The following is a 24,182-nucleotide window of genomic DNA, read 5'->3' on the forward strand; positions in this document are numbered from 1 at the left end:
ACACATGACCGAACCAAACCAAAATTATATGCAACGCAGATTAAACCAAACTAAAAAAAAAAAAAACTGAATTGCTTGCTTGTTCTTTGACATGACCCTAACTAATTGCTCGCTCCGACCTCTATTTACTTTAAGAAATTACCCGCCAAGAAGAAACTAAACTAGCATTAAGAAAGGTATAACAGAACAAAAAGGTAAAAGAAAATTTAAAAAAAAAATCACAAAAATCATGTTAGCTTACTACTGAAAAGTTGTAACGTGTCCTCACTCAAACAGCCAAGCCAGCCACAGTTTAGGGTGCTTATATACTTGACATCAGAGATAAGACGTTTATGTGATTTAAGACGCTGAGCATATGTAAAAGATGGCAACTCTTGCAAGGTCAATCCGCAAGTCGCTTCGTCTCCACTTGCAAATAGCGATTTCTGATTGTTCATATCTATAATCACTGATTTAGGCAAACGAATACTACTCACAGTGGCGGATGCACTTCCAAATTCTCGATACTTGTCGCCGGTTCTCTTCAAATGAAGATGAGAACCTGGGACTCCTTGTCCGATAACAGGGGAAGGAGTTAGTGATGGCTGAGTGAAAGTCATCTCATTAGATATATCAACTCTCGGACGATATGTAGCAACAACATCATCACTGCTCGGACAATAAGCAAGGGATATGCAAACTCCTTGATTTGTTGTTTCAGGAATCAAACATGGTCTGCATAAATGCAAACAAAAACCTTATCAGAACAGCATATATATAAGCGTTGAAAAGGAGATTCAAAAGCTGCACGGAAAAATTCAATCCTATCATTTATTTTCTCGCTGTACAAAGAGTCGAAGATCAAGAAATTATAAACTCGAGATGTAATACTTGATCATTGCCCGGGTTGGACAGGTTTAGGTAGCCTGCCTCTTTAACATGTAAGCCCGGTCTAGGCCAATTCGGACATGCTCTTTCCATTTCATAAAGATAGAATAAAATGCATTTAAGAAATTAGCTAATAATAAATAAGTTATTATAATAATCCTAATATATGCTTTTAATTCATTGAAGTGAATCATTATGAAAAATTATTTAAAAAGTCTAGGAACTATATTTAATGTATATCATAAGAATACTTTAAATAATTTTATTTTTAACTAATATTAAAAGTAGTAGCTTGTTCTATCTTTATGAAACACCAAAGTCGGAATATTTTCTATTTTTAAGGGACAGAGGTAGTAATATTTATTATCCAAACCTAGCCCATGAATTAGATTTACACAACTTTTCGGGCATATATAGAAATTTAACTGGAAATAAAGTCCAAATCTACACATAAGACAGGCTCGGGCTTGGACCGATCTTGAAAGAAAAATCAAGTGTTCAATAGCTGGAGTGTCTACATCGGAAAAACTAAGCTAAATAGAAAATAATATAGAAAAGAAAAGGAACTAATGTCATGGATAGCAGAACGATGGTTGATGCGGTAAAAAGACACAACAAAAGTACAATTGGTCAAAAAAATTAGCTATATCAAAGAGAATATATATATAGCATAAGGTACGGACTTCATAAAATCCAAACAACTGATATAAAGGGAAAAAGTCGTGAACAAACTAGTAATATCCTACCTTTCTTCGGGACAGTCGAAGTTCCACTGGCATATGCCAATGGAGGAAGCGGATAGCAGTCTTCTACCACCTGAAGATGAGGTATCTTTAAGGGAGTACAAGGTATGGATTGGATTGTTTGTAAGCCCCAACCTGGATTCTACTTCTCTCCCAGTCTGACGTATATCAAATGCCAAAAGTAAGCCGTTCTGCAAAGTAGCATTGAAATTTGAAAGAGCAGTTGTGGTACCTAGACTATCAAAATGAACGGTATCCATTCAAGGGCCAGACCTGTAGTCCAGCATATATGTAATGTGAATTGTTAAGATCCCAGGAACATGACCAAGCTGGAGCCTGTAAAGTATGATGTCAAGAAAATGAAATTGCAATGGCATAACAAATACTCCCTCCGTCCCAATAGAGTTGTCCACTTTGAGAAATTTTTTTGTCCCAAAACTATTGTCCACTTTCAAAAACTAACAAACTTTTACACTCAATTTTTCTATATTACCCCTATTTAAAATCCACTAATGAAAATAAATTGCAAATGGACCCTATATTAAATAGGGGTATGACAAGAAAAGTAAGAATTTTTTTGCAAAAGCCATAAATAATAATTGCTTTTCTTAAACTATGTGATAAAGGCAAAGTGGACAACTCTATTGGGACGGAGGGAGCACTAGATAAACAAGGACCTGATTTTCTAACCAGAATAGCAACATATAGTAAACACAAGTCTAAGGTTAGTATGAGAAAATAAAATTTATCACTGTATGTTCCTAGAGTAAATGAACTATATAAAAAGTTCTAATTTGATAAAATTCTGGCAACATTAATCAATTAGGATTATTGGCAGAGGCATATGTCAACTATTTGACCCTGAAGTTGTCCTATGAAGAATGCAGAGCCAGTTTATCGATGACAGTGGCTATTAAGAACTCATCAAACAGTACCAGAAGTAACAGAAATAACACTTACGGGCAAATCACAAGAAAGGACTATATTGTTGCTTTCCATACTGTAGCAAAACAGAACCGAAGTAAAGTTTCAAGGAGAGGCAGAAGTAGAAGGTATCAAATAAAGGCTTTAAGCATTGCAAGAAGCATCACCTAAGAACTGATAATTTCTTGCCTAAGGATGCACAAAGTGCGTGACTCCTGTTAAAAGGAGATATGTGTAGGTCCTTTATAAGTTTCACACAAGAAGGAAGTAAAATCTCTTCACTTTCATGCGGTGGTAGCAAGTTCATCTGCAAGATAAAGTTGAAACTGAACTCATTAAAGCAGTTCAGGAGAAAAATAATGGATCTCATTAAAGCTAAATTTGAGTTAGATCAGAAACTTTACTTTGGTAAGCACATGTGACCCATTCTTAGGCAGCCTTCCAGCAAGTAATACAATTTGACCAAATGCGTCTATATCAAATAGGCGTGCACCATCCACCGGCAATTCTCTCTGTTATTATGATTACTTTAAGTTAAACGGTATAAAAATGCAAGCATCAGTGGGTACACTTAAAATCAAAATCCCAACTGTTAAGGGTTTTATTTAGAAAAATGATAGAAAGCAGCAAGGGTGTAGGCCCTAGTCCTGTAATATAAAAAACATATAACTGTAGCCAAATCTATTGAAATAAAAAAGGGGAAAAAAGATGCAAGAGAGAATCCGTACCTCTAATACAAAACTGCTGGAAGATACTTGGCTGCAGAAACTTGAGTTCATATTTCCTAGAATGTTAGAGGACAAATACTAAATTTGGTCAGATAGAAATAAACTGCATGGCTTTAGGTCTTCATATAGTAATAGAGAAAAGTTGATACTCAAAAAGATCAGAGAAAAATAAAGATAAATAAAACAAGGTATCCAACACCTTTAATTCCATGCTCTAAATGTCATCAATTACTAGAGTAAATGATCCCTTGGAAGAATATAAATAAATAAATGATACACAAATATGTGTACAAATAAGAAAATAGCCACCATAAGAACTAACACAGATCATTCACCCAAAATAATACCTACCAATTAGAAAGTGTTCTTGGTAGCTCCTGCCTGCACTGATTAATCCACTTGACCTGTTCTGCAGATCTCCCAACATCCGCTCCAGACTAGTTGTCCTCTATGAAGTCAAAAGTTGAACCACAATGTAACAGAGAAAGTATACATTAACCAAGAGCTAAACATGATATATTTATTCATAAAACCAACCAAAGTTCAACCGAAAGAGGGAACTCATGAACGTAAATAAGCAGCCAGCAAGAAGGTCAATACGTCAGGAAAAGGCAATGTGGCAAGAACAAACTGATATTGTTTAGATATAAAGCTAGCAGCTACATATTTATTGTTCAAACACAACTCATCACATAACTCATGACAACATCTAACAGAAGGTCTAATGTGACTTGTGTGATACTGTATGCAAGCCTTAATACATGAAAAGTGCAAAGACTACAATCAAAAGGTAGAGATAATTTGCAGTTAAGTATACCTGTGTAAGCTGGCTAATTGTAACTTCCAAACCAGATTCTCTCTTTTTCCATTTAGATTCTTTTCTACACCAATCTGCATCCTAAAGTGCAAGAAGAAAATCACTCATTTGCTCTAGTAGATAGCACAGGGTTGACACTAACTAGAGACTCATAATTAGTTCTTTAATGTCCAAAATCCGAAATCATCAATTAACAACATGAACAAGACCAGGAATCTTTTAAAATTTACCTTCTTTCGAAGAGCAGCACATTTTACTTCTAAAGATTTAATCGTCTGCAAATCACAAAACGCCATCAAAATAACTACATTTCTGTCATAAAATTATTATCTGATGAGATATAAAACATCCACCGCAATCATAAACATACCTTTTGTGATTCTTCATCAATCACAGCAAGCCTAGGAGCAAATAGTTTCCTAACGTCCTTTAATGTGCATTTTCTATTACATTGAGGACACTACAAAGTAGAGAAACAAAACAACAATCAGACAAAAGCAGATACACAAAACTTACGACAATAATTGCATCATTAAACAAGTTTGCTCCGATTTAAGAGAAAAAGTACCTTCGCCTTACTTCGATTTTGTTTCAACCATTTGGTAATACAAGACAGTCCAAATAAATGACCACAAGGCAGGCAGCTACACTCCTCACAGCCAACACAAGGCCAATTAAATTAGAGCAATGGCATGAGATTCAATTGAAATATAGAGTAACAGTCATTCAAATCTCTAATAAGATTAAAAAAATTGAAGGTAAACAGAGTGAAAGAGCAACACACACCAGATATGATGATCACCTTCACTAGTCCAGCTATCCATACAAATAGGGCAAAATAGTCCTTCAATTTCGTTACGACTGCATTCTTGCGAACTCTCACCATTATAAATACAATTATTATTATTATTTTTATCGTCTCCTTCTTTCTCTTGCGACAATCTTCGCCTCTTATTTCTCTCTTCTTCTTCTTCTTCAACATTAACAATTCCACCAGGGACTCTATTATTGCGACGGGAAACCCTAGCCGGCTCCTCCTCCTCTTCTTCTTCCTCTTCCTCTTCCTCGCCGTCGTCGTCTTCATTTTCGTCGTCGTCGTCGTCGACTTCGAATAATTCGGGATGGACATACGCGGCGTCGTCTTCTTCGTCGTATAAATTGTAAGGCTCTGCCATTACTTGATTGGAGTTCAAGAGTGAGAAAGTATATCATTTTCTGTTAAATGAGAGGGAAAGTTGAAAACCGAAAAAGTATGCAAAACGCGCCGTTTCTGGAATAAAGGATCATTCAACCCCTCAACTTAGCATGAAACTTCAAAAAAGTCTAAATTTGCGGAAAAGAATCACTTTTACCTAAATTTGACAACTACATATTAAATCTACCTTAAACTTAAAAGATATAATTCGTAACCCGAAGGCGTAGATGAGTTGGTAAGGCACTCTTTTAGCTTAAGTGAGATCGCGGGTTCGAACCGTACTCATGTATGCAGCCGTTTAAAACTTGAGGTCAGAGCTTTGCCTCCCGCAAGGGAACTACCCGGCTCGAGTGGGGATTAGTCTGAATGTGGAAGGTTTAAAGGTGTCGTCTCGTAGTTGGGATCCGCTCAGGACACCTCATGTATCCTGTACCAAAAGATATAATTCGTGGATTTAGAATTATCATGTAAAATTAAATTTTACAATGTCTGCAAAATTTACACACTGTGTACATACTGTTAACTCGCCGTTAAAATAAAGACTTATTTGTCCTTTTTTAACAACGTTAGAAATATATTTGCGCTTTTCAAAAGACGTTGTTAGGAGTTTATTTGTATTTTTTTAGACTTATTAGAGGTATATTTGTTTATGACTTCAAACATTAGGGGTATATTTGTCCTTGTTCTTTTTAAAGTAAATAGAATAAATAGAAACACCACCTTATTATGCGCAGAACTGGAAATTTAGTCCACACTCATCACTGACACTGACACTGACAGTAATAAATTTTTTTTACATTTGTTTTTGAAAGCCTAACGGTGATAATTTTAGCATTAACTGTTAAGTATATACCTATTCTTTTTAATCCACAAATTTCTTTCAAAACACAAAGCATTTTACACAATTACAAATACCCACAAATTAAGCTCTTCAACTTCCCCACCAAATGCTTGCTCAAAAACGCTCACATGGCTACTCTCTATCAATTCCCTCACTTTCTTTATCTGTCTTCCCGTAAACTTTTCTTAAATTATGAAGAATGCAAGATTTTCTCAAATACCCACCACTACCCAACTCGAAAAGATTTCAACTTTTGCATTTGTTCGGCCAACAAATCCAGGTTCATGTTCCTGCGTGCTGTCTTCTTCTTCTTGTTTTTCCCCTCAAAATTTATTGATTTCTGCCTTTTTTAACTTGTTAGTTGAATTGATATGGTGGATTTATAGGGCAGGAAGAAAAGTAAAGAGCAACACGGAGCTGTGCAATGATATTAAGGAGTTTGTAGCTGCTGTTGGACTTCCTGAGGGTCATGTTCCCTCTATGAAGGAGTTTTCTGATAATGGAAGGTTTGTTTTTTTCTTGCTTCTTTTACTTCATTTCTTGCATGTTCTCTGTTTTCTAATAATGTAAATTTATACCAATGGCAGTAACATCTTCAGTTCTGATATCCTTTTGTTGTATTTTTCAATTGGAAAAAGAGAAATAAAACTTTGGACCTGACATGTTTACTTCAAGAGATAGTTTTATAATTTGATTTTTTATTGTGTTTTTTCTTTTTAAATCTTTAATAGGATTGATCTTGCACACATTGTGAGGCGGAGAGGATACAAGTTTATAAGAGAACTGCTTTCGGATTTCATGGAAGCCGAAATTGATGGATCAAGTGTTGGGAGAAAGTTAGACGAGAAGGTGGAAGGTGCTACTGATGAAAGTTCTTTAGCTACAGAAGTTTCGATCCAGGACGATTCTGGTAATGACGTCATAACTCCTGAATGCAGTAGCATGCCGTTAGAATCGTTAGTTAATGTGTTACCAAATGAGATTAAAAGTATGGATGGGGATATAACTTCTTCATCGCCCACATATAATATTGAAAATCTGGATGACGAGGATAAACATGGTGATGAAGATATTTCCTTGCCATTGTTCTCTGATAATGTAGGACAATTTGAGTTCTCTAGCATGTCTGAAGATAAATCCTTTTCAGCTGAAGTTTTGGCTATGAATAACTCTTATAGAAGTTTGAATGGGGGTTATGGTTCCAATCCTAATTCTGAAAGCTGTGTGCCTGTAGAATCTTTAGTTGATCACTCATTAGAGGAAAAGGCAGTAAATTTATTAAAAGATCAGGATAAGAAGGTAACTGATATGGTTCAAGACATTTCAATTAGGAATGAAGTATTAAACATGGAAAATTCTACCAATGATGGTAGCGGTGTTCTAGCTTTCAAAGCCAATGGCAATAATTGCCTGCCTATTGAACCAGTAGCCAATTCATCTTTGGAAGAGAAGGTAGCGAAGTTCATTAAGAGTGGAGACTTGGATGCCGTTGAGGGTAAGTTGATTACAATCTTGTTTCATCACCCCTTCGAGGTGATTGAAAGTTTTGATATTTATTATTCGGTACTTTGAAAATTGAAGCTGAGTATATGGAGATACTTGATGATCAGATAATGTCTATGGCATATTAGATGAGAGTGCTGAAGAAAGCATGGGTTCCAATGAACAAGGGAATGAGATTGAGATTCAGTCAAAAATCCTTTCTGAGGAGAACAATAAACATGCCGTTAACAGAAGTGATGCTCCTTTTCCATGGCCTGGGATTATATCAATATCCAAGAATGATGATTTACCATCTGAAAGTCTAGTCAGTTCTGATCTTGACAAGAATTTGGATGTTGAGGTTAGTGTAATGCTATGGCTGTTACTGTTATAAACATTACTATCTACTGATTGCTGTTTTTTTTTTAGTTTAAATTGTTGGTTTTCATTTTTCCCTGATACAGACAAGCAAAAGAGAGAACGGAGCGGAGATTAGTCGTCTCAAATTTATGCTGGTATCTATATATATATATATATATTTTCCTGAAACCTGTATGTCCTCTAGTTCTAAGATGATGAAGCTCATTGCTAATGTGTTTGATCTTTTGCTTAGCATCAAAAGGAGTTGGAATTATCACTTTTAAAGGAACAAATTGAGAAGGAAAAGGTAACTAGTGCAACATGGTTCGACAATTAAATATTCAAAATGTTGATATTTGTACTGCCGATGTTATTACTGCATTTGCCACAATACGGTTTGTTTGGTTCTTTTTGCTACATATAGTCTGTGTTGCAACAACTTAATCAATTTGATATTGTCTTGTTGTCTTTAGCTTGCTTTATCTGATTTACAAAACAAGGCTGAAATGGAAATTCGAAAAGCTCAAAAACTTGTCTCGGAAAAGGGTGCTGAACTGCTTGCTGCTGAAGAAAGTCTTTATGGACTAGTAGAGGTAACACTATGAATACATTAAATTATATATCAAATTAATTCAGTTAAATCTTGGTTGTTGAAAGCATGAAACAAATGTTTTTTATTTGGAAAAACTTGTATGCTTTGAGATTTGATAAATATTGACTTTCCGAGGAAAAAACTACTAGTTAGAGGAATTGTTCTTTCTCGATGTTAATGTCAAAACAGTCAATAAAATTACTCCCCTAAATCCAAAAATCACTTATATTCTACAGCATTAAAGAAATGTTAGACCATAATTAGGATATTAAAATAAAGGATATGCTAATTTTCTCTTTGTATTCAACTATTCATTGATTTGTTTCTAAAAAACATTTAGGCTATGTTTGGTTCATGGAATAGGTCCTGAATAAAATAGCTATTCGATGTAGAAAAGCTATTACTTTGGTTCATGGAATAGTAACTCTGTAGAATTGTTATTCCATGATTTAGGAATAAGTATTCCTCCCAAAAAGTAAAAAATGGCTATTCCATTCCTTATGGAATAGCTATTCCATACCATGCTATTCCATAATCTGGTTTCAGTACCTTATTGTTGATTCAGTGTCTCATTGTATTAGGTCGAGATTCAATACAACGGGGATGCTGAAATTGTGGAAGTGGCGGGCAGTTTCAATGGTTGGCACCACAATATTAAACTGGATCCTAAGACATCTTCTAGCATTATAGATCATTCTCGGTCAAGGTTGTTTATATCTTTATGTTTATTATGATTTGTCTACAAAATTGCAACATTTTACTAGTTAAATATTGGATTTTAAGGTGTTTAGTTTTCACTTACCTGCGTTCCTGAAAATAACTTGTTATCTTTCATTAAGCAAAGTGCTTTTTACTATTCTCTTTTTAAATACCCTACTTCTTTCATTCATTGAAACACTGTCACTAATAAACATATATGGCTACCATTAGATTTTATCAAGTTGCTGTTGTTGCAGAATATTAGCAGAATTTGATTTTCCATTTGGTTCTTATTTAGAGCATAACATTTATGTAAATAGATTCATATGGCCTAAGTGACCCATATTAGTTATACATTGAGCTGAACCAGTGATGTAGGACAGATTTCAGAGGTCTAGCTAATTATAAGTAGAAATCACCAGAACCAAACTTGAAAAATAGGATCTGAAGTCTGGAAATTAAGAGAAAATAAAGAAAGAATAACTAGTTTTTCTAGGAATTGCACCTAGATTTAGGAATCGCACCAAAGGGAAAAAGAAAGAGAATTGAATCAACACAATTCTAATTGCAGAAATCTTTGACTTTATCAAACTCAAATTTCATTCTAAGGTTGTATATAGAGAAATAATTCTAGAAGTCTAAGGACTTATTTAGAAATCTTGCTCCACGTAATATATAAGCTCTTGGTCCCTCTTCTAGGATAATTTCAAATGTCATAACCCTGTCTTCATCTCTTTTCCTCTCATTTTTCTTCGAACTCCCTCAAATAATGAACTTAAAATAATGGCACTTTTTTGCAGGAAATCCAAACTTTGGTCAACAATGCTGTGGCTATATCCTGGTGTGTATGAGGTATGATCATCGGTATCTTCTGCCAACTTTTAATGCCACAACACCGTCTCTAGACTCTAGATGTTCAACTGAATGAAAAAAAAATATTATGATATTGGTGTTTGACCTATTACCTACTGATTGTTTTTTAGAGTTAATAAAATCATTTAACTTTCTCTAAAATATTGGCCGACTGTTGCTGAAAGAGCAGAGCTCAAAAATTAGTTAAAGAATTCCTATTCACCTTTTGCTTCTATTATCTAACTTCACACTTTGTTATTGTAGATAAAATTCATTGTTGACGGCCATTGGACGATTGATCCTCAAGGAGAGGTGGTTACCAGGGGTGGATTTTCGAACAATATTCTCCGAGTTGTTGGATGAATGTGTATCACAGCATACTTTACTTTTGGAAGACGATCTAATTGATCTTCAAAGGTAAACGAAATATTTACTTCTCAGAAACCCTCAACTAATTTTAACATCAATACAGGAATTGTGAGCCTGTCAGGATAGGTCAACAGACTAGAACTGTGTATTAGACCTTTAACTGTGAGATCGGAGCATTTTTTCTGAAGGCTCAATTACAGTTAGACGATGCTGGTCCCCTACTACATGATTACTTAGAATACATGGCTTGAAATTTTATAGAACATTCATGCACCTTAGTATTGCATTTCTGGAAACTACTGCGTCTATGTTTGCATGTTTCAGCTAATTTTTGCTGCTTGAGATTTTAATTTTTCACAACCAGGGTAGTTTTAGCGTCATATTTTAAGTTGGATTTCGTTTGAATTACTTCTATTTTCAAGTTGGATTTTGGGTTAAATTATTTCTTTTTTCCAGACACTTATTAAGACGAAATATGTTAATAGCGTCTGCTCTCATTTTGGAATGTTTGGGTTCTTGTTTTGCATAATACTCACTTATCACTTATATTTGGTTCTTGTTTGCATTGCAGAACACTTTGATCAGTTCATGTTTTGATAACATCAGATGGGCGAAAGAGGTTAAATTTGGGACCTGTATACGGAACATGGTAACTTATGCAAGATTCTACCATGAAAATTAGGGATTGTAGGCTCTTAGCCCTGTCGTGTACAAAGCTTTCATCGATTTTCTGTATAAATTTGAGTTGTGTTTCCCGTTCTAGAGAACGTAGAGGAACTAATTTAGATTTTTTTTTTAGGAAATTTCTTAGGAGAAATTGAAGTTGCTTAATAAGAAAAGGAGTTGTTTCATGTATGTATAGTTGACACTGATATAAATTTAGATTGAGCAATAATCAATTTAGCAGAGATTTAGAATGGAAGGCCTTCTTTGGAACTCTTGATTTGATTTGTATTCACTATTTTAGCTACTTGCTTTTCTTTTAAGTAGATCATTGTCAGTTGTTGATGGAAGAATGTGCATATTTATTAAACTATTGAATATAATATTGTATTTTGTAGCGTAAATGTAATGATATAAAAGAAATCGAAACACAGATAAATTTTATAAAAAGTGAGAATATTAATCCGAGACTTTAAATCTAATGAATTTTTTTATTATATCACGTATACAAAATGAATAGGTGTGTTATAGTGTACTAGATTTTAAAATGTTAGTCTCAATTGTGAAGCTTGTTGGGCGTGTGGAGACCACAGTCGTGTCTAAATCATAACCTTTTCTTTGCCCATCTCTGTAACCTCTTCTCTTTTATCCCAGAAATTTCTCTCTTCTTCTAGAGAAATTTTACCATCTTCTCCTCAAATATTCAAACAAATATCTTATAATCATGGCTATGGTGAATGCAGCTTTATCTCCTTCTCTAAACAAGTCCCTATTCTCATCATTTCCTGCTTACTCTCAGCCTACTCCAACTCTATTCAAAACACCATTAAATGAGGCAGTGTCTGCTTCTACAAGGAGAAAATGTATGTTTCCATCTCTTGCAATCAAGAAACCCGACTATCCGGAGGTTGACGAAGAAGCTGCGGAACATGTGGAGGAGCTGCCTACAGAGACATTGTTGTACTCTTTCACTCCTTTACCGCTGCTAGTTGTTGCTGCTCTTCCCGGAGGTAAACATATATATTCACATTCTTCTATATTTTATTTTATTTTGCTTTTTTTAGTCTTTAAAGTAGCTTCTGCAGCATTAGTTTCATAATCACTATTGCTGTAATTTTAGGAGTGTGCATTCGTTTAGATCTTGTTTAGTCAGCATCAGCCATTTTGATTTTCTGATTCCGCCGCGCTGCCATCTTTACTGGTCATTGTTTAGTAAATAAATGTAACAAGATTGAAAAATTGAATTTCAGCTGGGACAGTGAGGTCTCTCTTCGGACCTTTCGTTGAGCTTGTGAAATCATTCAATCTTCCTGACTGGTTAGTGCATTGGGGTCATCCTGGCAACATGGTACCATCATCTATACTTCTTTTTCTAGTCAACTAATTCATGTCCAATGCTTTTGTTCTAAATAATTTCTAAACTTATTTGGTTTAGGCTGTTGTGCTATTTGCCATGGGTGGCTATGGAACATACCTTGGATTTAAAATCAAATTTTCTGATAATATGGTAAGATCATTGCATAATATTTTTCAAATGTCCATCTTGATTATATTGGTGAAATTCTTATCTGGACCGGGTTCATGCTTTATTCATAGATTCAATATTCTTATTTTCTTTTTCCTCAAATCTTATTTTCTAACATATGATTGATTGGATCCATAAATAAAATATGAATCCGGTCTAGATAAGAAATTTTCGTCATCGGTTTAGTCATACCTTGATATGTTGTATGTATGCACTCAGGAGGAGAAGGCTATGGCTAAAGACTTGCATCCAAAGCTTTTAGGAGGAATGTTTTTCTTCTTTGCTCTTGGAGCAACTGGTGGAATAATATCTTTACTTACTTCTGATAAACCAATCCTTGAGAGGTATACTTATATAAATTCTTCTAGATTAAATTATAATGTTTTCCTCCCATTATATTAGTATAATTTAAGTTGGTGGTAAAAAGTATTTTAAAATTAATAAAGATTACAAACCTACCGATCTTTTGATTGATAATCTCAGTTTCGAGTCTTTATACGAACACATCGGACTAATTAAATGAGAATTTATCACCTTAAATCAATAAAAAGAAGACTATTTATATATTTATGGACTAACAAAATGTTGATAATATATGTGCAGTCCTCATGCTGTTACTGGTGTTATTGGCCTAACTCTATTGACCATACAGGCAGTTTTACCAACATTATTTAAGGTAATATGAGCTCCTAATCAACGAAATCAGCAACTAATTAACTTTACTATATATTACTTTATTATATGTTATTGCTTATCTGTATTGAAATAGTATTTTTTTTTAATGATGATATACAGGAAAACCCAGGATTGAGAAATGTTCATGGGATATTGGGCAGTGGCATCATGACACTTTTTCTTGTCCATGCTGCTCTTGGACTTCAACTTGGTTTCAGTTACTAATAAGAGTGTTCAAAAATTGAATCAATCCGATAACTGAATCGAACAAATAAATTATGTTCGCTTCAGTTTGAAATTATAAAAACAGTTCAACTTTTTGTTTTATTTTATTTTAAAAATAAAAAAATTCAGTTGCGTTTTGGTACAAACCGTATCGAAAAATTAACTGAGGCTACAATTTTAGTTCGATTTAGTTTTAAGAAAAAAAGATTGAAATTTTACTAATGTAGTTTGGTTATGTTCTAAAAGAATAAAAGTTTGATTTGATTCAATTATACGAATGCACACTCTTATTTACTAATCATGTTAATTTATACATATACAAGTCCTGGACATTTTTTTAATTGGTTTCGCTATGTGTATTTTTATTCTTTTGAAAGAAGAATGTAAGAGTATTTGAAATGCAATCCTAAAATATGTTGTCAAATCTATAATTTAACATTTAATCTTTAAATTTCACTTAAATGCAAATGTTAGATTTTGTGCTAAATTTAGCATATGTTATATTCAATTTGAAATCAAGTGTAACATATATACTAAATTTTAAAATTCATTGTCAAACTATAGTTTTACCATAATAATATTTTTATAGTTTTATTAGGGTTAATGTCATAAAAATTTACTAATTTTACACGTTTTCGCATTTTAATAACGTCGTTTAAAAATCATCACTTTCATACACCAATTATCAAAAAAAATTCAAATCCATATACCGTATAAAAATTTGGCAAAACTTGCTAACATGTCACTATCTCGTTCGTTATGACATGTCACTATCCGATTGTCAGCTCATCAATTTTTACCGGATTTTTGAACAGTGTATGAATTTGAAAATAATTGGTAGTTCGTGTATGTAAATGACGATTTTTATACGGCGTGATTAAAATGAAAAAACGTGTAAAGTTTGTGAATTTTTATGGCATTAACCCTGTTTATTATTCGTTAAAAACTCCTTACTTTCAATCCCAAGGCGCAGATGAGTTGATAAGACACTATTTTGTCTTAAGTGAGGTCGCGGGTTCGAACTATACTTATACATGCAACCGTTTAAAATTTGGGGTCTAAATTTACCTCGCGCAAGGAACCTACACAGTTCGAGTGGGAATTAGTCTGAATGTGAAAGGTCTAAAAGTATCGTCTCATTGTTGAGACCCATTCAGAAAACCTCATGAATCTTGTACCAAAAAAAACTCCTTGTTTTCTTCTTCGTTAGAAATTCTTCAGTTTTCATTAAAAAAAAACTCTTTACTTCATCTATCCCCTTTTCTTTCGAATAATTTTTTTAAATTTATAAAACTATACGTTAGCGACTCAAAAACAAAAAGTGCGACTCAAAAACAAAAAGTGTTAGCGACTCAAAAACAAAAAGTGTTCAGAAATTTTTCAATTGATTTTAAAAGTTTTCATTTATATTTTAAAATATATTTAATCCTACTTTACCCATTATCAAGGATTAATGAGAAAGAAATTAGGTGGCGGTTGGACCAAAAATAGTCTGACCAATTGGTGATGGTCTAACCGGCCGAAGGATGGTGGCTAACGGGCCGGTCAATAGTAGATCAACCGCGGTGGTCAATCGGTCAACTGTATTGATTAGATTTTTTTTTTAAAGCACAATTTTTCTCTCAGTGGAATTCAAATCCAAGACCTTTCACTCTCTGTCAATATGTATATACTCTCTAATAATGTATAGAGAAACATGTAAATTAAATGTAAACCTATTGTTTTTTACAAAGTGATCAACCAACGGATCAATTTCACTCAGTATAGCCAAAATGCGTATGTTTGGAAGGATGGATAATTTTGAGACGTGTGTGAATAGATTCATCAATTTGAAGACTCGTTTTGGTCGGATGGAACTTGACATAGGCTATATGCAAAATTGTAGGGTTTATTAGGTGTTTACCTAAAATAAAAGAATAATAGAAAATACTACCTCAGTGTTGAAAAGATATTAAAAATACCTCAAGATTTTTGTTTAATTACTTTTATACTTTTCATGTCAAAATATTCAGAATTTTACTATAACAGCTCTCTCTCTCTCTCTCTCTCCCCCCCCCCCCCCTATTTTTTATGTGGTTCTTTTTTCTCCATTTTTGTTCCCTCCTTCTTCATTATTTCTCCGCCATCACCTCCGTCATCGCTCCACCATCACCTTCGTCGTCTCTCCGCCATCGCTCCGCCGTCGTATTACCGTTGTATTACCGTCGTTCCAATATTATTTGAAATTTAATTATCGATTCTGTAATTTTTATGGTTTATTTTAACTTACAAATCTAAAAAATATCAATCTTACAATTTTTCAGTTCCAGATCTAAAAATTTGTAGAAAAAACGATTTTCATCTGAAAAAAATAATTTTCTGCAAAAAAAAAAACGATTTTCTGCGGAAAAACAGCGTCTGATTATCATATCATTATCACGACATTATCATGTCGTTATCATAATACTGCAGAAAATAAAAAAAATTCTATAAAAAATAATATTTGATTATCATACTGCTATCATAACATTGTCATGACGTACTTTGTCATAACACTATATTATCATAACATTATCATGACGTACTTTATCATAACATTATCATGACCTACTTTATCATAATAGTATATTATTATAACATTATCATAACGTACTTTATCATAATTTTATCATAATATTTTATTATACCTTATCATATTATTATCAAACGGTATCATATTATTATCATCAAATTTATCATACTGTTATCATAACGTTATTTATCTTTTATCATAACTATATCATATTATTATCATAATATTATCATGACGTACTTTTATCATAACTATATCGTAACCTTTTATCATAAACTTATCATAACATTATCACAATATACTTTATCATAATAGTATCAAAAAATATTATCATAACATTATCATGACGTACTTTATCATAACTATATTATAACTTTATCATACTATTATCATAATCTTATCATATTATTATCATAACCGTATACTATTATGATATTGATATGATAACGTTAATGATATAGATATGCTAACGTTAATGATACCGAAATGATAATCAAGCACTTTCCTTGATAAAAAAATTGTTTTTCGCTGCAGTGTTATGATAACGATATGATAACGTCATAGTGATAACGATATGATAATCAGACGTTGTTTTCTGCAGAAAATCATTTTTTCCATCATAAAATTATTTTTAATGCAGATTTTCAGATCTTAAACTGAAGAAATTCAAGAATAATTTTTTAAGATCTGAGAGTTAAAATAATCGTAATAATCACCACGATTTAAGAAAAAAATCGCTAAAATATGGAAGAATGGCGAATCGACGGCGGAGTGAAGACGAAGCGAAGGCGGAGTAATAATGGATCGTTGAAGAAACAGCGGCGGTGTGATAAAAAAAAAATGAAGAAGAAGAAGAAGAAAAAAATGGAGAAGAAGAAGAAGAAGAAAAAAAAATGGAAAAGAAGAAGAAGAGAGAGAGAGAAAGTGAGAAAAAAATCTGGAAAATAAAAAAGAGAGTAATATTAAAATGCTTAGAGTAAAAAATAAGTATTTTTATAATAAAAAAAGACTTTAGAGTAAAAAAATAAAAGTATTAAAAAGGTGAAGTATTTTTTCTATCTTTTTCTTATTAAGGTATAATTTACTATTATTTTTTAAAATACAATATATTCCTTAATTTTCTCAAAATTGTATCCATCGTATCCATCTTCCATATATGATGGATATGATGATGAAGATGAGGTGGAAGAAACCGAAAGTGATTAAGATCGAAGACTTTGCTTTGCATTTCCATCCTTTTTTTTCAATTAAAATTTTACATTTTTAGCCAAAAATACCTTGTATTTTTACTAGTTGTGGAATACATGTGTTGTGTGTTTAATGTTTATCTTAACGTTTTGTATTTTCCTCTTGTTCTATTAGTAATGATAGTTTGCCTTTGTTTTTTTTTTTTTTTTGCAATAATCAAAAATTATATTTATTTTATATATTTTGTCATTTCATTTGGTATTCTTTTAGCTATAATTAAGTCCTTTTGTTTTTGACAGAGAAAGAAAAATATTTGTTTTTGTTTTAAATTTCTCTCAAAATTGCAAATTCTACTAAATGTCTAAATGCTTATATTTTTTATTGCTTCATGTTTTAAATATTATTGTTAGTTATTGTGCATAAAGTTAGGGGGAGTTAAAATTCATTTGAACTGTTTTAAATTTAGCAATTTGAGTAAATTGATTGTTAAAATTAAAAAGGGAAAATTATTAGATCAAATTCTTTTGATCTCTCTAAATTTGACTTTGACAATCAATTTAGAGGTTTTAATATTATTTATTCGTGTATAGAATCCTACCAAAACTTTCATGGATCGATTTAAAGGTTTCTAGCGAGAATCGAAAAGTCCATATTTTTTCATTCCAGTGAAAATTCCGCACCCGTGACATTTGGGGCGCGAGGTGCGATAATATCGTATCACGAGCGTGACATGTTGACTTGTTACACAATTAAAAAAGGATAAAAATTGCGGGGCGATGAGGCTATGTCACGAGTTTGACATAGAGAGCCATCGGAGGTCCAACAGTTATATTCAAACCCCCTAAAGGATAAGACACATGGCTCAGGTTGATTGGCACACTTGACCAGAAGATATGTTGCAGGCGTGACACAACTGTTTTCAGCAAAAGTTAAGTCTTCTCTTGGAAAATTTAGAAGAGAGTTGTTGGAGTTATAGATTCCCCTCAATCACTTCGTGGTTAGACACTCTAAAAACAACAAGTATAATGTCACGACCCGATTCTCGGCGTCGAGACCGGCGCTAGGGAATGAAAGTGGTTGCTCCGAAACCCGTAGCAAGCCTTAAAAACACTTTAAAAATCACTTCAAATTTTTCGCGGAATTCAAAACATATTTTCGAACATTTTAAAATCTCCGTTTAAAAACGTTCCGATAAAATCATGATGAAACTTTACAATTAATTTCCTATTTAATTAATGTATTCAAATTTCATACCCACTTCACTAGGGTTAATAATGCATCTCATTATGCACACACCATCTCATTATGGTGATAACTGCATTTCACTATGCAGACCATTTCATTATGGATTTAAATGCATTTCATTATGCAAACACATTCATTAAATTAAAACCGTTACTTTTCAATTACTGGTTATCGTTTTAACGCGTATTCCTCGAATACCGTCTTTTACAAAACCGATAACATGCAATCATGCATATAGCCACGCTGGGCCCCACATTATACACATAACATAGTTGCGTACAGTTTTCTTTACACTGTATCTCAAAACTCCCGGTACTACCGTGTACCCGGGTTGCAACTATTTCCAATACCTTAATGCATGTCGTTAAAATATATTATAATCGTGCGATGAAAACAAAACAGAGTTCATACGTGGCAAACATCGCAAATACTGACATGCTAAGGCGTCTGTCTATCTATTCTACTGCAGCTCTACAGATCAAAATAAGACCAATTACCATATACGCAAAACGAAGACTTCAAGAATCAAAAAGATGAAATCTCGTCCAAACACAGGCAATATTCCTGAAAAATAGTTCCACAACGTGGGTCAGATATACTGGTGAGTTCACAATTTACAAACACACATTAAATAATTTAACACGTTATAAAATGGGAATATTAAGATATTTACTACCGGTTTAGTCACAGAAACGTAAAATTTCAAATGCAATGCCATTTCTAATCCATTTTCCTCTAAGTCTTCTTTCAGACTGAGATTCATAAACTAGTCGGCTGAACCCGTACATTCGCTCGACTTTAGTTTATTTTCCACTATCATTTACAGTTCTAAACCTTTCTTTAGACTGTTTCCAACTTTTCTCACGAACTCAACGACCGATAACATTTAATGCTCCATGACGTCGTTAGTTCTTAAATCAATCGGCCGAACTCTATCGTTCCATCGCCGTTAACTTGTTCGGGGTTCTAGACCGTCGTCTTAGAAGCTCTCCCGCAATGTCTGGACCGTCGTCTCAGACTTCTAGACCGTCGTCTAGATTCACACAGCCATTCCACTTTACATAAAAATAAATATGCATGCAATAACTAGTGATCACATAGTTCTATTAGAGCCCAATAGGATGGCACATTTCATAGACTCATTCCATAATAATTTTATTTACTCAAAATAAATATACGATATATTTAAAATGCTTTATGACATTAATTTCCACATTAAAGTAATAATAATAATAATTTTATTACTTTAATGTATGCATGTAATAATGCAAACTCACAGACTGTCGCTCCATAAATAATTAAATACGCCACGATGATCCACTATTAGCCACTCGGTCTATTCCAACCGGTGCTCCTTCAATTTGATCCGTCAATAGTTGACTTTCCGTCACATCTATATTCAGGAATCGTGTTAAGTCGATTTCAAAATAGAATTCTAAATCTATTACCGACCTCTAAACACGTAGCCACATAAACACAATATCATATCGTATACAAACAATCATCACATTAAAAACTTTTCACAAAACACTATCCTTTTCGGTCGTTATTTCAACGTAACCGATTCACAATTCCTTCTCATTCTCGACTCTTCGAGAATTACGAACCTACTCTCTCGGGTTCGATTCAGGAAAACACTTGAAATAAATTCAAGGTTCATTCCTCATCTATGGCCTTTCATAATTATTCACAAATAATTATTTTTCTTTTATCACATTGCCCTTATCCATTAATTACCGAACTAATTAATAATATTTTAATTATTAAAATTCGGGTTTACTTCCACTCTCGGGTTCTCATTACTCCGTTCTATTTCTAGCTCAATATCTTATTCTTTAATAAATTGCTAATCTAATTTAATTAGGCTTTAACCATTCTAACTCTTTAATTCTTACTCTTTTAGACTTTTGGATTCATTTCTCAACAAGCCCATTATATAAAAACTCTTATCACATTAGCCCAAAATTTCAAAACTCTATTTTCATATACTTTAAAATAAAGTAATATAAATATACTCACTTTTATTATTTATTTAAATTTCTTATTTTCCTTCTTCCTCCAATTTTAGACCAATTAACAAATTCTATCTTTTAGAATTAAAGTCCAAAATCAACATCCGTTCAATATCCATATCGGGAATTATCCTTCCGATTTTTGGCTTCGGCCCCTCTCGGCCTCGGTCAAGTCTCATTTTCTACCGCCCATTTTTACTTAAAAATCAATCAAATGTACATTTCAATAATCTATGAAATTAACCACATAACACACTTGAATTTCTACTGACTAAGATCAAAAGATACCATAATAACACATAATCAACAATCATTTAACCAATCAATCATATAGTCATGTTAAATATTTTTAACATGCAATATCACCACTTAACCACTTTTAACATAAACAATCATACAAGACTTTTCATTTTTTTTCTTTGTATCTCTCAAATAATCCATATAACCATAAATCCACGTTGCATGTACAAAATTCTAACAATTTATCATATAACATACTTCCATAAATAAAATCAACTTTAGCATGTAAAAATTCCAAATAAAAATCATATTACATGGAAATTTTAGCAACAATACTAACATGTTATTTTTAACTCTAAATTATCAAAACTCATATCTATATTATACATGTAATTTTCGGATTTAATTAAATCATGAAAATTCAAAGGATTTATTTCACATTTTTAAAGCATAGACCTTTGAAAAATTCACCATAATTTTAAAATAAATTCAACCCATGTCTTTGATCATTCTTAGAAGTCTATATTTGAGATAAAAATCAAACATTTTGAACTTAGAAAAATCACCCACATTAAACCATAAAACACCCATAAAATTTTCGGATTTAATTTATTTCTTATAAAAATATATTTTCTTTTAGCTTAAAACCAACAATCCATACAAACCCAACACATATTTTTATTCTTATAATTTTCGGATTTAATAAATAATTAAATCTTTAACCTTTTTCTCTAGAGTTCAAGAACACTCAAATTCTCAAAATTTCATATAAGAACACTCCATGGAATTTTCGGATTTTTATCAATTTAAAAATCAAAACTTTGTTTCAAGAACACCCAAAACTCAACACTTTGATTTAAGCACCAAAACTCAAAAATAACAAATACCCAATAGTTTAATCATCCATTAAAGTCATAAATTAAAGAAAAGTATAAGTTTTGAAGCTTTTAAAATCATTCCATATAAATATACGAATCAAAACTTAAAATAAATAAAACCCATTAACTTAATCATCTTTTAAAACTATAATCTATAGAAAATTCCGAATTTTTAAACTTCAAAATTATTACCCACACAAATTCGAAATAAACACCACATAAAAGCTTCATTCATGTTTAATAAATATTATAAACAAGTAATTTACCTTTAGTTTGGTTCAAAAGTGAAGAAAAATGGAGTTGAAGGTGGTAGTGTGGGTGGGTACGGTTTTAGAGAGAAAAATGGAGAAGAAGGAGAGTTACTTTTTAGTAATAAAAATGTTTTGCTATTTTTGGTAATAAAAATAAAGTAATATCACATGCAAACTTGGGAGTTAAGTTTGTAGGTAAGAATGACACATGTAAGGCCATGTGTCCAATCTCTACAACCCTTTTTATTAATTTTGTCTCTGCACAAATTGTTTTCATTTTTATTTAATTTTATTTATTAACAACTATTTTGACGGTTTTTAATATAAATAAAATATTTTCTTAAAAACTATTTCCGATGCATTCTTAAATATTATTTTACCTTAAAAAGTCAAATTTCATATTTAACCCATTTTAAAATATTTTAAAAAAACTCATTTTAAAATACTTTGCATTTATTTACGAAAATGCCACTGCACATAACAAATAGCATGCAATTTATTTCTAACACGTAATCACATAATTCACACAATTTGACTCGATTAAAGCCTTAAATTGTCAAATTAACTTTTCTATTCCCGGCCTAAAAGTCAACGGGACTAATCTCACCGTCCGATCTTTTAAAATTATATCCTTAAATTTTCTGGGTATTACATATAAGCATTCAATTCTATTGTCTTTTTCATTTATTGTACATCATTAATTAATTGATTGTTTTTTTTATTGTTGATATCAATTTTTTTATCATTAGTGTTTATAGATGTGTGATTAGTCTTTAAAAATCACTTTGTGAGTTTATGTTTAGCTCTAAAAAAACATGTATTGTATTAGTTAGGTGTTAAATTTAAAACATCTCTATTAATGAATTATAGCAAATCTCAATATTTAATTGAATTGCGAAATAGAATCGATTTGTAATTCAAAATACTCTAAATTTTATGTGTTCTTTTCTCTAAATTCTAAATCTTTATCTTAAAATTTAAAATATGTCATTAAACCTAAAAAAAAATAGCTTAAGTTTATATCGGTTATTTTTGGCCATTTCTCGTGGTCTTTAATATAATTCAATTCATAAAAAAAATATACCAAGCGATGGTGAGAGTTGTAGTTGACAGAGTTTGGTAAAAAAAGAAATAAAAAAAATATATAATTTCAAATTTTTGTGTACACTTTTTTTTTCAAACAAAGCATTATAGTCATTCATAACTATGTTTTCAAGATTTACTTACTAGCTAAAGACAGATTGCACACATCCATATTGTATTTTATGCATATCTAAATCAACATTCTGCTATTACAATCGCAATCTCTCCGAACAAAACGTGAACTTGGCTTCCCAGAAATGCACACCAAAATCTTCGAGTTTTTTCTCAAGCCTTGCTAGCAATGTTGTTAGACAACCAATCCAGCCCCTCATAAAGGCCCTCTCCGGATGTTGCACAAGTACTCTGGATGTACCAGTGGCGTTGACGAAGAGAGTTAAGCCCGAGCTTGTCAGTTATTTCTGCAGCATTCATTGCGTTGGGAAGATCTTGTTTGTTTGCAAATACAAGCAAGACAGCATCTCTCAGTTCATCCTCATTCAACATTCTATGCAACTCATCCCTTGCCTCAACAACACGATCCCTGTCATTACTATCCACCACAAATATGAGGCCTTGAGTGTTCTGGAAGTAATGCCTCCATAAAGGACGAATCTTGTCTTGACCTCCAACATCCCAAACTGTGAAGCTGATGTTCTTATATTCCACAGTCTCCACATTGAATCCAATGGTAGGGATAGTGGTGACAATTTCACCAAGCTTGAGCTTGTACAAAATAGTGGTTTTACCAGCTGCATCCAAACCCACCATCAGAATTCTCATTTCCCTTTTAGCAAACAGCCTGCTGAACAGCTTCGTAAAACTAAGCCCCATGATCTCTCGATTTGATCTGATTCGATTTCAACGATCCAAAACAATTCAAATACACTGGCTTTTGCTTATTTTTATGGAAAAAATATATTCATTTTGTTTCTGTTTACGAGATTGAAAAAAGTATTTTAAAATAAATTATTATAGCTGTATTAGTTTTTTTTTTGAAATTTTATATTTCGATGTCTGAATTTTTATTTTTTTTATTAATAAAAAGAATCAGATGATTTTTTTATACTAATATAATATAAATTTAAGTAAAAATTATACTTATATTTATCTCTTACCACATCGGTGATTGAAAGACGATAAAATACTCATTCGATATATTTTAAAAAAGTCGAAACAC

At 32.3% G+C, this 24,182-nt stretch overlaps 4 protein-coding genes and 1 long non-coding RNA gene across 7 annotated transcripts; 2 read left to right on the forward strand and 3 right to left on the reverse strand.

Moving 5' to 3' along the window:
* Positions 1-54: 54 nt before the first annotated feature.
* On the reverse strand, positions 55-5,313 carry LOC126679493 (uncharacterized). Of its 2 annotated transcripts, none has more exons than XM_056105615.1 (13): positions 4,866-5,313; positions 4,648-4,723; positions 4,450-4,539; positions 4,310-4,354; positions 4,080-4,160; positions 3,614-3,710; positions 3,263-3,318; positions 2,939-3,046; positions 2,702-2,841; positions 2,571-2,610; positions 1,884-1,946; positions 1,614-1,768; positions 55-714 (listed from the first exon to the last, which is right to left on the reverse strand). In XM_056105615.1, the coding sequence occupies exons 1-13, from the start codon at positions 5,252-5,254 to the stop codon at positions 228-230; spliced, it is 1,827 nt and encodes a 608-aa protein (XP_055961590.1). In that variant the 5' UTR covers positions 5,255-5,313; the 3' UTR covers positions 55-227. The 2 variants fall into 2 exon arrangements, with proteins under 2 accessions (XP_055961590.1, XP_050230491.1); XM_050374534.2 differs by having other exon boundaries at positions 1,614-1,801; positions 4,866-5,312.
* Positions 5,314-6,089: 776 nt separating this feature from the next.
* On the forward strand, positions 6,090-11,391 carry LOC126677845 (protein PTST homolog 3, chloroplastic). Of its 2 annotated transcripts, none has more exons than XM_050372648.2 (11): positions 6,090-6,395; positions 6,502-6,621; positions 6,847-7,610; positions 7,747-7,958; positions 8,062-8,112; positions 8,211-8,264; positions 8,431-8,550; positions 9,131-9,255; positions 10,049-10,100; positions 10,365-10,517; positions 11,041-11,391. In XM_050372648.2, the coding sequence occupies exons 1-10, from the start codon at positions 6,244-6,246 to the stop codon at positions 10,461-10,463; spliced, it is 1,749 nt and encodes a 582-aa protein (XP_050228605.1). In that variant the 5' UTR covers positions 6,090-6,243; the 3' UTR covers positions 10,464-10,517; positions 11,041-11,391. The 2 variants fall into 2 exon arrangements, with proteins under 2 accessions (XP_050228605.1, XP_050228604.1); XM_050372647.2 differs by having other exon boundaries at positions 6,093-6,395; positions 7,726-7,958.
* A 271-nt stretch (positions 11,392-11,662) lies between these two features.
* On the forward strand, positions 11,663-13,826 carry LOC126677846 (uncharacterized). Its single transcript, XM_050372650.2, has 6 exons — positions 11,663-12,142; positions 12,383-12,480; positions 12,568-12,639; positions 12,877-13,001; positions 13,261-13,333; positions 13,453-13,826. The coding sequence occupies exons 1-6, from the start codon at positions 11,857-11,859 to the stop codon at positions 13,555-13,557; spliced, it is 759 nt and encodes a 252-aa protein (XP_050228607.1). The 5' UTR covers positions 11,663-11,856; the 3' UTR covers positions 13,558-13,826.
* Positions 13,827-18,677: 4,851 nt separating this feature from the next.
* On the reverse strand, positions 18,678-22,029 carry LOC126678889 (uncharacterized). Its single transcript, XR_007640761.2, has 3 exons — positions 21,938-22,029; positions 19,819-19,934; positions 18,678-19,105 (listed from the first exon to the last, which is right to left on the reverse strand). It is a non-coding gene; the product is annotated as an uncharacterized LOC126678889 (long non-coding RNA).
* A 1,120-nt stretch (positions 22,030-23,149) lies between these two features.
* Positions 23,150-23,885, reverse strand: LOC126679039 (ADP-ribosylation factor-like). The gene has a single exon (XM_050373974.2). It carries the CDS (start codon positions 23,834-23,836, stop codon positions 23,291-23,293), a length of 546 nt encoding a protein of 181 aa, XP_050229931.1. The 5' UTR covers positions 23,837-23,885; the 3' UTR covers positions 23,150-23,290.
* Between the last annotated feature and the right edge of the window lie 297 nt (positions 23,886-24,182).

This window comes from Mercurialis annua, linkage group LG4 (genome assembly GCF_937616625.2).
Source record: "Mercurialis annua linkage group LG4, ddMerAnnu1.2, whole genome shotgun sequence".
Taxonomy (NCBI): Eukaryota; Viridiplantae; Streptophyta; class Magnoliopsida; order Malpighiales; family Euphorbiaceae; genus Mercurialis; species Mercurialis annua.

What these genes read in the sequence shown, in the direction of transcription:
- LOC126679493 (XM_050374534.2), bottom strand. Translation starts at nt 5,254, where the DNA reads ATGGCAGAGCCTTACAATTTATACGACGAAGAAGACGACGCCGCGTAT. An exon ending in AAAATCGAAGTAAGGCGAAG is followed by an intron (nt 4,540 to 4,647) that starts GTACTTTTTCTC and finishes TCTACTTTGTAG; the next exon opens with TGTCCTCAATGTAATAGAAA. An exon ending in GTGCTGCTCTTCGAAAGAAG is followed by an intron (nt 4,161 to 4,309) that starts GTAAATTTTAAA and finishes CTTGCACTTTAG; the next exon opens with GATGCAGATTGGTGTAGAAA.
- LOC126677845 (XM_050372647.2), top strand. Translation starts at nt 6,244, where the DNA reads ATGGCTACTCTCTATCAATTCCCTCACTTTCTTTATCTGTCTTCCCGT. An exon ending in GAGTTTTCTGATAATGGAAG is followed by an intron (nt 6,622 to 6,846) that starts GTTTGTTTTTTT and finishes AATCTTTAATAG; the next exon opens with GATTGATCTTGCACACATTG. An exon ending in TATATCCTGGTGTGTATGAG is followed by an intron (nt 10,101 to 10,364) that starts GTATGATCATCG and finishes TTGTTATTGTAG; the next exon opens with ATAAAATTCATTGTTGACGG.
- LOC126677846 (XM_050372650.2), top strand. Translation starts at nt 11,857, where the DNA reads ATGGCTATGGTGAATGCAGCTTTATCTCCTTCTCTAAACAAGTCCCTA. An exon ending in TGTTGCTGCTCTTCCCGGAG is followed by an intron (nt 12,143 to 12,382) that starts GTAAACATATAT and finishes ATTGAATTTCAG; the next exon opens with CTGGGACAGTGAGGTCTCTC. An exon ending in GGGGTCATCCTGGCAACATG is followed by an intron (nt 12,481 to 12,567) that starts GTACCATCATCT and finishes TATTTGGTTTAG; the next exon opens with GCTGTTGTGCTATTTGCCAT.
- LOC126679039 (XM_050373974.2), bottom strand. Translation starts at nt 23,836, where the DNA reads ATGGGGCTTAGTTTTACGAAGCTGTTCAGCAGGCTGTTTGCTAAAAGG.